Source organism: Dermacentor albipictus, chromosome 1 (assembly GCF_038994185.2).
Source record: "Dermacentor albipictus isolate Rhodes 1998 colony chromosome 1, USDA_Dalb.pri_finalv2, whole genome shotgun sequence".
Classification (NCBI taxonomy): Eukaryota; Metazoa; Arthropoda; class Arachnida; order Ixodida; family Ixodidae; genus Dermacentor; species Dermacentor albipictus.
This window is the reverse complement of record NC_091821.1, coordinates 332863229-332879082: the sequence shown is the minus strand read 5'-3', so window position 1 is coordinate 332879082 and position 15854 is coordinate 332863229. Positions and strand designations below refer to the sequence as shown.

General features: G+C 46.8%; 1 protein-coding gene across 1 annotated transcript in view; it reads right to left on the bottom strand.

Annotated features, from left to right (window-relative positions):
- Window positions 1-1011: 1011 nt before the first annotated feature.
- Window positions 1012-15854, bottom strand: part of LOC135910253 (phosrestin-2-like) — a 314202-nt gene continuing 299359 nt past the window's right edge. Inside the window, exons 8-12 of the mRNA XM_065442324.1 lie at window positions 15626-15710; window positions 14485-14557; window positions 13348-13494; window positions 10585-10680; window positions 1012-7003 (exon numbers count right to left, since the gene is read on the bottom strand). Of these exons, the coding sequence (XP_065298396.1) occupies window positions 6670-7003; window positions 10585-10680; window positions 13348-13494; window positions 14485-14557; window positions 15626-15710 (735 nt within the window). The 3' untranslated portion in view covers window positions 1012-6669. The remainder of the gene's footprint in view (window positions 7004-10584; window positions 10681-13347; window positions 13495-14484; window positions 14558-15625; window positions 15711-15854) is intronic.

Sequence of the window (15854 nt, the reverse complement as noted above, 5' to 3'; positions counted from 1 at the left end):
ATGCGGCTGCCGTGGCCGGGATTCGATCCCGCGACCGTGTGCTCAGCAGCCCAACACCATAGCCACTGAGCAACCACGGCGGGTTAATCTGATATTGTGCAGTCAGACGGAAGATACAGTCGAGCGCCTTTACAATACAATGACCTGACATAACGAAATAATAATTATGTCCCGGTTCTGTTGTGAGCTGCATGGTGCACGGCCATTCCTGCATAACGAATGATTGCCAAGGCCTCGAACACTTCTTTATAAAGGCGTCCGACTCTATGCATTAAAAACACCATAGTTTCTTTGTTTATATGCGAAACATTCGTGTATGTGAAATCCTCTCTATCGTCCAGCACATTGTGAATGTGCTGGACTCGCAATTGCCGCAAGTGTGGTTGCGTATGTCCCGGGGATACGAACGGTGAGAGTACTTCCGCGGCCGGATGTGTGGCACTGCAGGAGAAGGGGATTTCATGATCTGTGACTGCATGAATGCACACATGGTCAGAGTATTTGGATCTGCTAGGCTGCAGTGAGGGCACTGTTTCTCGTAATGACCGAACCTTAAGTTGTACATTCATACACGCTATAAATGGAAGTGCGCATTATCAAGAACAGGTTCCTTGCTATGCGACAATTTAGGTAACTGCATGGATAGATATGCCTGCATTACCTAACCTTCATCTTCATTGTCTTTCCATTCTTCTCTCTTGTTCCTGGTTGCCTGTTCCTGGTTGCCTGTTCAGTCATCCTGCATGCGTTTCTTGTCCATGGTGGCACGTTCTTTAACCCGTCAAATGACTACACCCGAACTCTCGATTCATCCAGTGCCCTCCAACACATACTCTTGACAGAGTTTATAACAAGGAGTAAGGGTGTAGTTTGTATACGCAGTGGTTACCTTCTGGTTGGTCAAGCTGTCATCAATTAGTTGCCCTTACCTGATGTGCCGTGGCATAGCAGCCGATGGGCCACTCTGCAGTGAAAGGAGCAAATGTGTATCGGCTTAACGAGTGACACTGCTTCAAGCGCCATATATGACTTTTATTAGTGAACTTGTTGACGATGACGATGCAAGCGCGTTACAGTAAGGCTGGTAAAACAAAATATGAAAGCTCGATTAGCCAAGCATTGTGGTTAGATGAGATTCGCGTACAACAGTGTATATACGTCTCCGTGAGTGTATTCTTGCGAGGAACTGCTCTGGACAAGGGGGAGGGGGGGTCACATTCCGTCGATGACGTCATTTATCAGACACATCATCCCGTCCAGTGTCGTCGAAACTCACAGATATACACGCTACCACCACTTCTATACCTTCTCGAACCATGATATCTGATTGAAAACGTGGCACTGCTGGCAGTAAGTATAGTCTGCCCATAAGTGATCATGCAGACGCACTCGTTTCGACTAATTTCGCTAAAGCCGCCGGGAAATTGTCTTTTAGAATTTTCAGTCTCCTCTCTTCCTATGGGCTTACGCACAGTGTCTTACTGATCTTACCCACTACCCAAAGTCGCTGTGCTGGCGTGAGGCTGTGCTTGCAATATAATCCTTGATGTGTGGGTGCGACCAAGTAATTAATGAGAAAAAGTGGATAAGGAGCTTTAGCTCGAACCTGCCGTGGTAATAAAGCAAAAACAGTTTTTGCCCAGTAAATGCGACCGTCTGCAGATGTAGAAGTTAGCAGTGGTCAGGAAGATATCGTTTCTTCAGTGTGCCAACTTTGTACCATTGAGGGATTAGCTGCTGAAACGAATGATTAGTTTGTAACACACACTAGAAGGACTATATAATTTATTCCCTTAATTTATCATATTATATGCAAGACGTCCACTGCTGCTACAACAATAAGCTAATGTTAGGATCGAGGTTGAGTCTCTACCTCGTAATTGTGATGTTCCTTGCAGAATATTCATTCAGTGAGCAACGTGACTAGAAACTTTTCTTACACATCCGCCGGCTCTATCCCAGTTTAAGCAACGCCACCAACAACCACGAGCACTTGTAGTTCATTAGCTGTACTGATTTAGTATCGCACTTGATGACTGTGTTGCCAAGGCTCCTCGCGAATGTGTTCATATTCGTAATTGAGTTATTGAGACATTCTGAGAAGCAGCTTTTAGGTTAAATTTTCAATGCAAGGATACTTTCCCGCTGTTGAAGTGTAAAGTGTTTGATTCAAGCAACCTTTTATGTTGTAATCTATTACTGAAATCGTGGCTATATTAGTAACTGCCCAAAAATGTCTCTAGATTTTCGGTGTGTACGATAATTTCTTGTCTTCCTATGACATCAAAGCATGTGAAAAGATGTAACCTCAAAGCGGATGAGCTCACACAAGCACGGCGACTTCCATTGAGTCATTAAACGGAGCTAGAGACCAGATACGTTTCCAAGCTTAGCGAAACCATGATTGAGGTGACTGTGTGCAAACTGCTATCAGACTGAATGCTCCCTGTAGGTTTGTATGAACTTTTTCCAAGGCCTCCAGTTGATATGGTGTAGTCACAGCTCAGATGGCTCATTTGTTGTGTCAAACCAGCTCCGAAGCGACATACAGTGGAGCTGTGGTTCCTGATAAAGCTCCTGATGGAATCCTGTGTTCTCCCGCGGAAGGTAGCCAGGCGATGGGAATTTTGGTCTTAACTGACGATAGAGAAGTCACCCCGAGGCAAAACATAGCGTTGTAATTAATCAAGGGGAGAAAGGATCTCAACACTATATATATATGATCCCCTGAAATCTGTTTCTCTGGCAGACATATAAGAGCTGACGTTGCTCAGATTACGCTTCCTTTCCGCATTTCCAGTTTTCTCTTTCTGTTATCCCTATAATTTCACTGAAAGTTCATACCTTACTCCTGATTACATTGACTTTTATCGCAGGCAGTTGAATACCAGGTTCAAAGAACCAAGTGGCACCTCAAATTTTATACATTAATAGAAATGTTGCAGTTTAGCTCGTTATCTCTGGAGTTCGAGGTATAAGCGTCACGAGGTGAAGAAGCTCCTGCAGCGAGCCACCTGAAGTCAGTGTCACAGTCTCAGAACAACGACAGTGCAGTGTCACAAGCCGAGAGACTTGGGCTCACATTTTTCTTTTCCCACATCAATGTGCGGTAAACAGGCTACATGGGCACGCTTACCACCAACAAGACCAGCGACATGCTCAACACATCAGCTAACCATTTCCATATATTGGACATGTGTACAAGCTATACACCTCAAATCTGTACAGTGCGTATGCATACACATTATACTCGTACAGTCCAGTATATCAGTAGCGGTGGTAGTAAATGGTTGTAGTAAGTCTAATCACAGCACAGCCATCCCAAAAACAATCCCGAGAGCAGCGTAACTCGAGCGAACCGCACACAACGCTTCCTTCTCGCGAAACGTGGGTGGTAAGCGGCGCGCGTGCCGTTCGCCTTCCTTACATATCATCCCCGCCATGCGGCGGTCGGCTCTCGACAAGACAGGCAGCCGCGTCACGTCTTTGCTGAGAATCCAGCGTGGCGGCGCCGCCGGGTGACAGCCGAGACAAGCCATTTGCTTTTGTACATGGTCGAAGAAATATCGCCGCGCGGACCGCCAGGGTCGCAGACGGCTGTTAGGCACCTTAGCGCCGGACGCGCCGCCGAGCGAACCACGTGCGACCGAGCTGCTTCAATGTCACCCGGGGGAACAGTTGCGTCAGCGCACTGGGCCTGCTTTCGGGGAAATGGATAGGGAAGCACGCACACGCGTTCCTGCGGTCGCTGATGCCGCCAACAGAATGATTTATGAGGAGGAGGGACGGTCTGCATCGACAAGTAAGAGGCGACCGACTAGAACGGGCCGTATAGTACAAGGTGCTTTAATATGCCGTGCGCGCTCTCTCCATCTCTGCGGCATACCTTGTTTGTTGTTGTTCTACGCCTACCAATGGTGCGCGCCGGGCAACTTTTCTCATTAGCCGAGCGACGACGGGTGCTTGGAATTTGATCTGGAGGGGAGCAAACGCTGCTTGTCTGTGTTTTTCTTTTTTTTTTTTGCCTTCCATGCCTGCACGTTGACGCGATGCCATATGTGTTTCGTATCAAATATAGAGAGCGGTGGTCACCGGACATCAACGCGGCACGTGATTTAGAAATGTATGTACACGCGAGGAATCCTGCGGGCCCTGCGACGCGAGGTAAAAAAATCGAGAACGGAGGGAACGGGGCAATGGTCCGCTTCGTGACTTACATACATATGACTGCAGCCTGACAGCACGCGCGCGCGGTTCGCGTAATGATCTGCTTGCGCCATTATTAGGTTAATCTTTTTTGTTCATTTCATCTTGGCGTATGCACCAATAGCACCCCGTTGCTGCAGCATGCGTGCAGGCACTTGCAAAATCAGCTTTGTGCTATGCCTCCCGCCGTTGCTTAAATAATTGCGGTGACGGTAGAGGGGCAGAGAGGGCGGAGGGGAAGGGGGAGGCGAGAGTACGCCAAAATAGATAACTTTTCGGGAAGCAACGCTGCAACAGGAAATTGCGTGTGTGAACGACCTCTGCGTCCGGAAAGCGCTGAATGAAAAGGAGTCGCGAAAAAGAGCGCGTGGCTCGCTGCCTACTCCTGCGCCCGCTCGGAGATCCCCTTCATTTGTTTGCTCTGGAGAGAGAAAGTGAGATGGGATCGCCTGGCTGGTGTAGCAGCGGCTCTCTAAATGCAGGTGTGGAAGTAGCGTCAGCGTTGCACACTCAACTCAGAACAAAGTGGCAGCACCGTATACAAAATGCGGGGTATCGAGCTTGACACGATTGTTCCCCGTAGGCTCTACACTATTTCATAGTCGGGCAGCTACACGAGACGCAGTTGATTTCAGAACACAACACAAAGGTTCTGTTCGTAGCGCGGGTTGCCTTGCCACGAATTTGTTGAGACTCTTGGCAAGCGGCCGAGAAGAAAAACTGCTACTTCTTCTCTAGACAATGCTTAATGAAAGAAGCCCTGGAAGAGGGCTTCTTGGCGTGCGCATGTTTCAGGTGCGTGCTTCTTCGGTTGCCGGATGCCTCGAACACCAATACAAAGTTACAGCGAAGAGTACTGAGAGGGCAGCTGCAATAATCACATCACACTACATCACGAAGTACGTTACGCATGGTCCGGGGACGCTTAAATAAACATCCAAGCTTAATCAAAACAGCGCCGCTACCCACTCATTGTCTTTCGCACCTCAGCAGCAATCATGATACCGTTTCGTAGCCGTTTTGTCTTCGCTCTTATCCCAGCTGTGGCCTCAAGCAGGCGCTTATCACGGCAGTTACATGTATGTTTATATATGTTTTGGCACAACGCGTCGATGACAACATAATCACTCGTCGGCTACGCCCATCACCGAAAGCCTTCATCAAGCGTAACCATCCTATCGCTCTTTCTTCATCTGCGCTAGTCCAAGACTGCGTGGTCCCCATAAGCTCGTGTTAGTCTGATAAAGATCACAAATCATGGCACCGGGACAACAACGCGAGGAAGATAAACAGCTATTCACAACGAACGTAGTAGAACAAGATTGCCTGCAGAGGCAGCGCCTCTGCGTGCTCACGTCAACAAGAACTGGAGGAATCCGCAAAAACGACAGTGTGTGGTAGTTTGCAGCTCCATTCTGGATTCGTGCTGTAGTCGAAGCTTGTCACTGACTCCGTAGAGAGTTCGCGAAAATCTCGCTGCTTTGGTGCAAGATAAGCACCATCGAAGGACAGAAAACAAAGGCATGCACCGCTTCAGCATTTAACAAGCGCCAACATGCTGACATTGGTAGGATATTCTCGACTCGCACGAGTAGCGAACATCGTGTCACCAAGACCACAACAAGCACCAAACAAACAAACAAAAATTCATTCGCGGTATTGAACAGCTCTTGAGACGGCACAGAAACATCGAGAAGCTTTTAGCATACACGCGCAACTATGGAAAGAATCACGCATATGTAGCGAGCGCCCCGAGTGGCGCAAACAACTTAGTACAAGTTCGCAGTGCGCGCGTATTGTAAATCTCGGTGCCTTTCCAGTAGGAAGGATTCACTTCGCGCGACTGCGCCGAAGAAATCGACGCCTATACAGCCTTTCACTAGAACAACACGCAAGCGCGGTTTTGCAAAGATGTCGCCCAAGGAGCGTTATCCTTGCGGAGCCGGGCTTGCGCAAGGAACAGCGAGTTTCCATCGGAGCCGAAGCAGGCCAACAATCCTGTGATTGCGATTGTTGCCAGTATATGTCTTTTTCTTCTACCTTCTAACCATGACGAGCTCGCCGGAAGTAAATAAAGGCAATTGTTTGCCTACGTGAGGCAAGCTCAAGAATGCAGCAGACATTTTTCTCACTACACAGCCTCAGCTACGATATCTTCTGTTATCGGACGCCGACAAGCGCTTCTTGCTGAATGGGCTGCCAGATTCGGCATGCCCTACTGAATGTTTGTCGTGAAAGCCTGCAGCAGCATTACGAAAAGCAGAGCATCACACTTGCTGGAAACTGTCGCGTCATGCACGACAGGAAAGTACGAGTCAGACTCCGTACGAGGCAAGGCTGTTGGGTCTCGGAGCATTTCTGGACCACTGGCACGCTCGTACCGACAGGCGCGTGCGCTTGCCACAGACGAGCCGCACTGATTGGCAACAAGAATGGCCACTGCTTCCCGTAGCCTCCGCAGCTTCAGTCGCTGCTGGTGTTGACCTCGTCGAACTTGCGGACGAGCTCATCTTCGCAGTAGGAACCGGCCGGTGTCGCGGTCTCAGTGGGGCTGTCGCCGCCAAGGACGTCCACAGATCCACCGGGACTGCACTCCGGCGGTCCCTGCAGGACGGCCGCGCCCGTGCGCGCCGTGGACTCGGCGATCACCTCGTCGAGCCCCGTGGCCGGCACGGGCTTGGCGCTGTTGGACGACGTGGTGGCCGCGAGCGTCTCGTCGGGGCTCAGGTCGACGGGCGACTCTGCGGGCCTCGGGTGCATCAGCAGGAACGGCACGAAGCAAGCCATCTCGCCTCGCCTGAAGAGAGAAAGCGGTGTTCCTTTACAAAAGTGGCATACGACTTCCGTTGTGTTTATATTGATTTTATGCTGATTCAATAGAATTTCTTTTGAATGTAATTGGATTTGGTGCATGGCTTTTGCGAGGGTGATGTCTGAACGTTCCCTGTTGAGAAGTTTTGCGTGATCCGTAACCGTCATAGAAAATGTAACCATGGTCACTTGGGAGCATGGGACCGTGCGCGTATTGGTGCAGCAGGATGCGTTGTCGGGCAAGTTGGTTCATTGTATTTAGAAAGATTGGATGCGCTTTGTAGACAAGCACAAGGAAGGACGACTTTCCGTTAAAAAAAAATAAGTTGTTTATAAAAGATTATGAAAAATGTATGCACTCAGCGAACGATCAAACATAGGTTCGCCATACAAAGTGATGCATATTTGTCACTGAAAGTGTGAAATTAAGTAGTTTTTATCGCATTAGTTTAACCGATATCGTTGTTCCCCCTGCATTTGCGCTATCTATAATAAGCGGCAGTTCATGAACTTGTGTAAGTATTAGCAGCGTGCCTGTGAAGGGCCGTTATTTGCGTCATGGATGTGTACGTATCGCGTGCATTCTATTTCTGTGAAAGATACTTAAAACTGGCCAGAATGTGTTGTGAGCCGTTGATAGAAACGAAATGACCATCACTTATATTTATAATCCAGCACGTTGTTCGCGATTTGAGTAGGAATTATAATTTTAAACTTGCAAAGAAAGTCTCATGACGATGACGATGATGATTTATTGGCATCCCCTTTGAAACGGCGCGGTGGCAGATATTCACCTAGCCTGCTTGATTTGCTCAGATACACTGTACATTTTTGTAGGCATCTCTTTAATCTATTTCTCTTCCTCAAAAGTTATCTATCTGCCTTGCACCACTACCTATGCCTGTAACGGATCCGGTCGTATCAATGTATTCCCTGCTTTTTTCCCACCAATACTCTAACCTCCGTATTCAGAAATGCAACTTAACTTGAAGCTCATGGTTGACTTGATATAAATGACGCCTGGTGCGAACGCGCCGAAGACGCTCATTGCGTTTCTTTTGGTGCGTTGATGACAGGCGTCGTTTAAATCAAGTCAAACATGGGCTTCAAATCAAGATGCATTTCCGAATACGGGGGTAAACGTCTCTTGATCATCTCGACTGCTGACCGGCTGATGCTTCCGTCCACTTTAAAGCCAAGCGCTTCTGGAAGGTGTGCTTTACCACCGGGTCTCACTGAGTGAATCCCCTCGCATTCCATTCGGATGTGCTTCGGATTTTTGCTGCAGCGCACACACGCCTCATCATGTTACGAATATTTGCTCCGGTATGTTCTTGTCGTTACGCAAGCAGCTCGGACCTCATGTAGCAAGGCGCTGCCCTTTGCATTATCGCACAGATTTTCCATGCTGATTTCTTTTTTCCCACTCTTGTAAATCTCCGTGGTCCTTTTTTTGTTTTGTTTCCATTCTTTGCATCCAATTCTCTGTCCCTGCTTCTCTCTCTTTCAGAGGATTCCTGGCTGTCTATTTACGCTTTCAATTACCCTGTACTTGGTCGCCGACTTTCTTGGCCACTTCCTCCATTCTGTGTCCGCGCTTGCAGGTACGTATACTTGTGCACTTAAGCCACCCATTTATTTTTATCCACGTTCTTGAGTCTTTCTTCAAAACTTCAAGGTCTTCAAAACTAAAAAAAAAAAAAAACCAGCAAGTGGCGCCGCCTGGCGGTGAAATCTTGGTACCTCAGATGTAATATATGAGATTACTGTACTTAAGTCGGCTGTTGTGAAAAGTACAGCATGCTTATTGCTTAAAATTGCAGTTAGTATATTATTAGATGCTTGCACTTTATTCTATGCGTATTACGAAGTAGATAGCGCACAGGTGTTTTACAATCCCTGGCGGCGCACATGCTTATTGTACGCGCGCGAGTTTGCGAGTAAGTTCCCAGGGTTGTGTGGTCTCTCTGTGAGATGTAAATACCATCGACTAGTAAATAGTTGCGAGCACTACAGTGTTAGCACACGCGTGGCTACGGCAACACGCTGAACCGCGTATCACGTGCGAAAGCGCCGTTTCGCTTTCGGGGAACTTTACTTGGCTTGGCTAAAGAGCGCCTTAAGACTGCTTAGTGGCAAATACGGTTGGACCGGAAACCGTGATAGCACCTAGCGATTGGTGTATGAAGAATTTAACACTTATGAAAGCATGAATCGCAGGCATATCTGCTTGATAAGCGAAGTACTTTCTCACAGATACGACCGCACATGTCGTCTGCCTCCCACTAACGCCGGCGTATATTCGCCAGCGCGCTCACCTATCACTTTTTTCAGCATGCTCCCAGTGAACGACTGCATCCTCAAAGCAGATCGAAAAATTCTGATAAAAAACGTTACACGGCGTTTTTAGCCTTAGCACATAATGATTTGGTGCTCTGACCGGTAAGCATTCCATGACACTTAAAAAAAAAAGGTACCGTAAAAATTGTTTGCCAGTCCCTTTCAACGTACAGAATATTAGTGTATGCTGTGTCATCTGCTGTGTATGCCAAAACGAAGGGGCCAGGAACCTTTGTAAAACCATTCTCCCCGCGCTTCGCCCCACCTCTGTCTATTAGAGAAGGCAATAAAGTATTCGTTGATTAATTAATTGATTGATTGATTGATTGATTGACTGGTTAACTGATTGATTGATTGAATGAATTGATATCGTGTGCTGTAACCAACAGACTAAGCATTTACATTGCGCGCCTAGAACCTGCCGCGAAGTATTGTCGTAAACGTTTCTTTCAAAGAAATATGGTATTTATTACATTCAGCTTAGCCGCCACTGGGGCATTGTGGCATTTTTGCTCACTGCATTCGTTGAAGCTCCGAGTGAAAAAAAAAGAAAATTACAGACAGAAAGAAATAACAAAATGGTTTAGCTCTCTCTCTCCCTCTCTCTCTATTGGACATTTATACCAACATTCGTACATTCGTATGCAGACATTCATACTGTGTTGAAATGCCGCGGGATGCGAACTACAAGCGCAGAACTTGCTTTCCCGAAACAGAACTGAAGAAGTAAATAAAGAAAAAGCAAGGTTGCGCCAGGGGGTTCACGTATGGTAGAAGATCGGCGACCTCTTTTATTTTTCGCTCCCCCCTGAATAACGCCGGTAGGATGCAGAATATGTTGACTCCGCACTGCACTTCCTCTTTCCTTTATTCTCGCATGTTCTAATCTTCTGTTGGCAGAATGCCATATTCTGGGGGTTCTACACTACATACTTGCACGGGATATTTCGTAACAAGCTGCGCGGCTTTTGCCGAAGCGCGGGAACTCTATCCTCTTATCAACCTTTATGGGTTTGACTGCCAACATACGTTCAGAAACTTATGGGGGTTCGTTATTTGGGCGCCATGTATACCATTTGCGTCGTTTACCGCGCTTGCCTTTAATCCGGCTGATGGCGACCTCGTGCCGTTAAGGTATGACGCGGCCGAAATGAGCCACGCAGCATCGAAAAACAGCACCGCCAGAGGGCTGCGGGAGCAGTACCCTAGCAGCAGGATCTCACTCACCCCGAAAGGGAGCTCAGCGTGCCGAGATACACTTTCACTTTCGCTTCGTAGGAGACGACGATGCCGAACAGGTTCTTCCTGGCTTGGTCCGAGATGCTGCGAGCAGAGTAAATGAAGGCGGGGTCGTTAGCGTACGCTGCAGTTTTCGATGTACGCATGAGCCACGCTAAGCTAAACACGCACACGTGGCTCTGGCTGCATCGTTGAAAACAGGCAGCAGCGAGAAAGATGCAGGGCTATGCACTCCACATTGGGAAAGAGTATCAAGTCCTGTCGACAAACTTTGCCGTCAGGGCTTAACACCGTGCCAAGAGATAAAGATCGACGGCATTATTCGACACTTCCACGCACAGATCAGTGCTTCCATGCTCCGCTTTATTATCACGCCTTTTTTTCGTTTTTTTATCCGTGCATTCCAAAAGTCGTAAACTTAGGAGCGTATGTACGAAGTTTCGGGGAGTCTCGTCTATGGCAGCAAACACGACATAAAAAGGCTCACCATACACAACACTCACGCTCTGATTGCAAAGCCTGTTAATTTCTTTGCGCTGGGCCTTTAGCCAAAAAGAAAAGAAAAATAAAGTAAAAAACTGGCCGACCGCTCCTTGTTTACCTTACAGGTCAAATAATTGACTGATATTATGAATTACTTTTAAGGTTTAAACGTCTCTCTTTACACCCACCCCCCATGAAAGAAAAAAAAGAAAAATATTTACCGACGATTACAATACTTCATAATGCGAAAATTAAGCGGAGCTCTATACGTGTTTTAATTTCGCAGTATATTGACTGACTCGGACAATCTGTCTCGCGCGGCACGTTGCAAATGGAGCCAAGTGTGGCGCGACTGCCTCGCCAATTGGGAGACCGTGAGAGGCAGCGCGTGGTTGACGCGCGGGCGCGATTGCCAGCAGCCACCGCAGACACATCTCCGCACATGCAGCGTTTTGTTTCTATATATGGTATCGGTAGCGTCGTCGGCGAACAGACGACGCGCGCTACTCTGGTGCCATCTCGTAGCCATCGTCGCCGGAGAGCCCGTCTTGCGCGGCACTCCGCCTTTCTTTCCACGCTTTCGCCATACCCTCCTCCTCCGCTTTCCTTCTCGCGCTCTCTCGACGTCTTTTATCCACCCGCTACGCCAACACCACCTAGATATAGCGCAAGGCCTTTTCACTCCGATCCATGACGTCATGCTACCTGGCCCGACTGCCACAAGATCTAATGGGGATGCTCCCGAGTAGGCAACAGTGATTTTGACGTCATCGCTTTCATCACGCCAGCCTTGTCAATAGAAATTTCGGGCCAGGTAGCGTGACGTCATGGATCGGAGTGAAAAGGCCTTGTGCTATCTAGGTGGTGTTGGCTACGCTCCGCGTTCGCTCTTTCATGCTTCGATGTGCTCGCTTGCTCGGTTACGCCGAGGACGCCGAGGACGCTCGCCGCAGGAACGTGCACCTAAGAGCTGCGCTCCAAAAGGAGTGAATCCGCTTTTTGTTTATTCCGGGATCAGGATTCTCGGTTTCCTCGAAATACTGTGCAACTTCAAAAGTTGATTACACATCGTCCCCTCGCTTTGCCGTTTACGTTATCTGCAATATTGCCAAAATCCACAGCCTATGCGTCATGCTGCATATGGGTTTGTCTCTACCAGCTTTCGTGTCGGGTGTGGTTTTCTTCTTTTGCTTCTTATTTTTGGGCTAGCAAAACGAACGAGTACATTTACCTCGGCTTCGATACGCGTCAGCTGCTGTGCTTTCACAGCTTAGTCACTGCTTACTCTTTTTGTGAGCAGGCAAATTAGGCGCGCGTGAAGCCTGTCCTATCTTCCCGTTTCCAGGGGAACAATAGCAGAAGATATATATATATATATATATATATATATATATATATATATATATATATATATATATATATATATATATATATATATATATATATATATATATAAGGAAGCCAACAAACCATGACATCAAGGACAACACAAGCGAAATTACTTGTACTTGCTAACTGAATTAAAGATATGATAAATTAATAGAAATGCAAGTGGATCAACAACTTGCCGCAGGTGGAGGACGAACCCACGTCTTCGCGTTACGCGTGTGATGCTCATCCACCTTACCCACTTTAATTGCCATTAATTTATCACTCTTTTAGTTTAATCAGTAAGTACAAGTAATTTCCCCTATGTTGTCATGGGCATTCTTGTTTGTTGACATCTTATTTTATATATATATATATATATATATATATATATATATATATATATATATATATATATATATATATATATATATATATATATATATACGCGCACACACACACATGCCGTGCACATCGATCTGCTCCTTTCCCTCTCATAGGGGACAGAGACAATCTAATAGCTCCAATTCATTTTACTTCCTCTCCAGCAGTGCAATAACTACATTGTTATGCAACTAAGCGCACCCAGCGAGAACGCCGAATAAAGAGAAAAAAAAAAGAAGAAACCTATGTTACAATATTGCATAGTGTTCGCTTCATTAGAATATTTTTTTTTTCATTTTCGAAAGATAAATGGGATTACAATAACAGCAGCAGCAAGTTACACTATCAATCGTTGATACAGTATTTCGCAGGAAGATCTTTACGAAATTTTGAGCTTTCCGCCTTCCATGCAGGTGCTTGCATTTCGTTCAGCGTTGCTGGTAACAAAATGGAACGCAGAAGAAACACCGCCGCACAAGGGACCTTAACGAGCCCTCGTATAGTTCGCACGCTCACATGGTGGAAGAAGCGAGGCAGTGAATGTCGTCGCCCTTGTAGCTCTCGACGAAGACGCCGTACTTCTGGCGGTTCTCCTCCAGGGATGGTGTCACCGACACGCGGCGCTCCACTGTCGAGCCGGGAAGCACGGGGCAGTCGTCCTTGCTGCAAAAGTGAAGCTCGTATTGCACGGTGCGTTTAAGGTCTCGCGCCAGGTCAAGTTTGTCGCCTCTCTTATTCCCACAACACCCCAGAACCTTTTTTTCCCCTCCTGATAATGCATCGCCTTTACCCGACGCTCTACGGCTACCTCTGCCCACTCTCTGCAACGTACCCGACACTCTGGCACACTTGCTCCTGGAATGCCCGTGGCAGGAAGGCAGCGAAATGCAACTACAGACGCACGCAAAACGAGCAATAGAAGTAAACGACCTATTCGAAACGTGGGAGGCCAAGCTAACCCTCGGGGTTCTGGAAGACCAACGACAACTCGTCGCCATGGTCAAGAGGGCAGTCGAAGCCAGAGGGTTCCTGGACTAAGGAGTCTTCCCACTTTAGGGTGATACCCGTCCTCGCTCGGGACACTGTTTCGTATAATAAACATTTCTTTCTCTCTTCTCTCTCTCCTTGCGTACCGATGTATCTTCACCGTCCTGAAATGTACACTTTGATTTCACTCCCTACGACGTGAGCTTTGTGTTGTGTGTCCCGGACAAATACACTATGCCGGAGACGCAAATTGGAGGACAATATAGCAAGAAAGTAAGAACGCCACTGGGAATCTAGAGATGAGCACGGACAAGTTCTGACGTTCTTTTCGATGTTTCGAATGCATTCTGGTGAACGCTTCTTCTGTTTTTCCGTTTGTTATTAGTGTATCTAGAGTATGTCACACTCATCGTAACGTGCTGGCACTCTAAGCTAATAGGCATAATACTTAATAAATGGTAACCTTTGGCGGAGCCCAAAATTATACCGATTGCCATGTCGTTCGGCATATCTATTTGCCCTGTGCCAGGTAGTTTCTATACAGTAAATTTTAACGAGCTGCGTTTATTAGGAATGAGTTTGAGGATGCGTCAGTTTGTTCTCGTCTGTGCTACAGATGCAGTTTGCTCATGAGTTTGAGTGGAGACACAGAAAGGATTCACTCACCTTCCGTTTGCCGTAGCGACACAAACTTTCCAGCGGCCCGTAGAGAACATGCAGATGTCCACGACTTGGAGGACTGCGTAAGAGAGTGGGAAGCAGAAAGAAAACCCGATGCTATGCGTTACGGATACAAGATAGTTCGCTCATTTCGCTTGAGAATCCGTGCCATTGTTTGGACAACCGAGAAATACAGTGAATCACGCGAAAGTGAATGCAACAGCATAGCTGGAGAGGCTGTAGATATTTGAGGTGGGTGAGTTTATAAGTGCGAAAATGTGAAACTCGACTGACCAGTAAAAGAAAGTTTAGTGGTCTGTGTGATCTTTCACGTAGTGTTCGTTGTAGGCAGTCTCAGTTTTATTTAATCACTTTGGGTGTATTGTATAACGGTTTACAACTTACGAGGCTTAAAATACAATGTGCTGTTTACTTCGTCACAACGAGTGATAAGAGGCAACATCTACCGTGAAGGCAGATGAACTGCTTATGGCCGCGACATCGCAAGAAATGTTACGCTCTCCGGTGGTTCGAGGAAAACAGAAGACCCAAAAGTGACAGTACGCAAACGAGGACGGCTGGATGCGCTACGTTTCGTGAACGACCACGTGATGGTGGTAAGATGTATGGTGTGAGCGTTCTTTTCTTTTTTTCCCTGACACGTTGCGTGGAAAAACTTTTTTGCGAACCTTTATAGCTGACTGTAGCCTCCCCCCTGCACCCTGTAATGCCTTTTGGCACCTATTGGTAATGAATGAATGAATGAATGAATGAATGAATGAATGAATGAATGAATGAATGAATGAATGAATGAATGAATGAATGAATAAATAAATAAATAAATAAATAAATAAATAAATAAATAAATAAATAAATAAATTGTAAGCTGGCAATGGAACGGCGGCGGAAAAAATAATTTTGCATACCACAATCTGCTTTTAAAGGAGGTACGCTGATGTTATGTAGAATGGTGAGTGAATAAACTAGATGGCACGATTTCTGAAAGGTTTCGAAGGCGCTTGTGCTCTCCCATTTTTTCCCATTCATTACCTAAAATCAAGGCAGAACACTAGGCACACATACTAATGTAAAGGAGGTCTAGTGAGCAAACACCGTGGTCCGGCACTGAAGAGAGAGACCTACTTACTCGAAACTTTGATGTGCTTCACCGTCTTTTGCGACTGGTTCTGGACGTTCACTTTAACCACAATTTCTTCGCCGTGGAAGTAGAGCTGAAAACAAAAGTATTACGTTCATTATGTCTTTAGAACGGGGAATTATTCTCTTCTCACTGCGCAAATTACTTAGACTGGCAATCCCGCTAGCTGAAAAACTATTGTACTACGCTTCCACGTGGAGTCCATAAATGACATCTC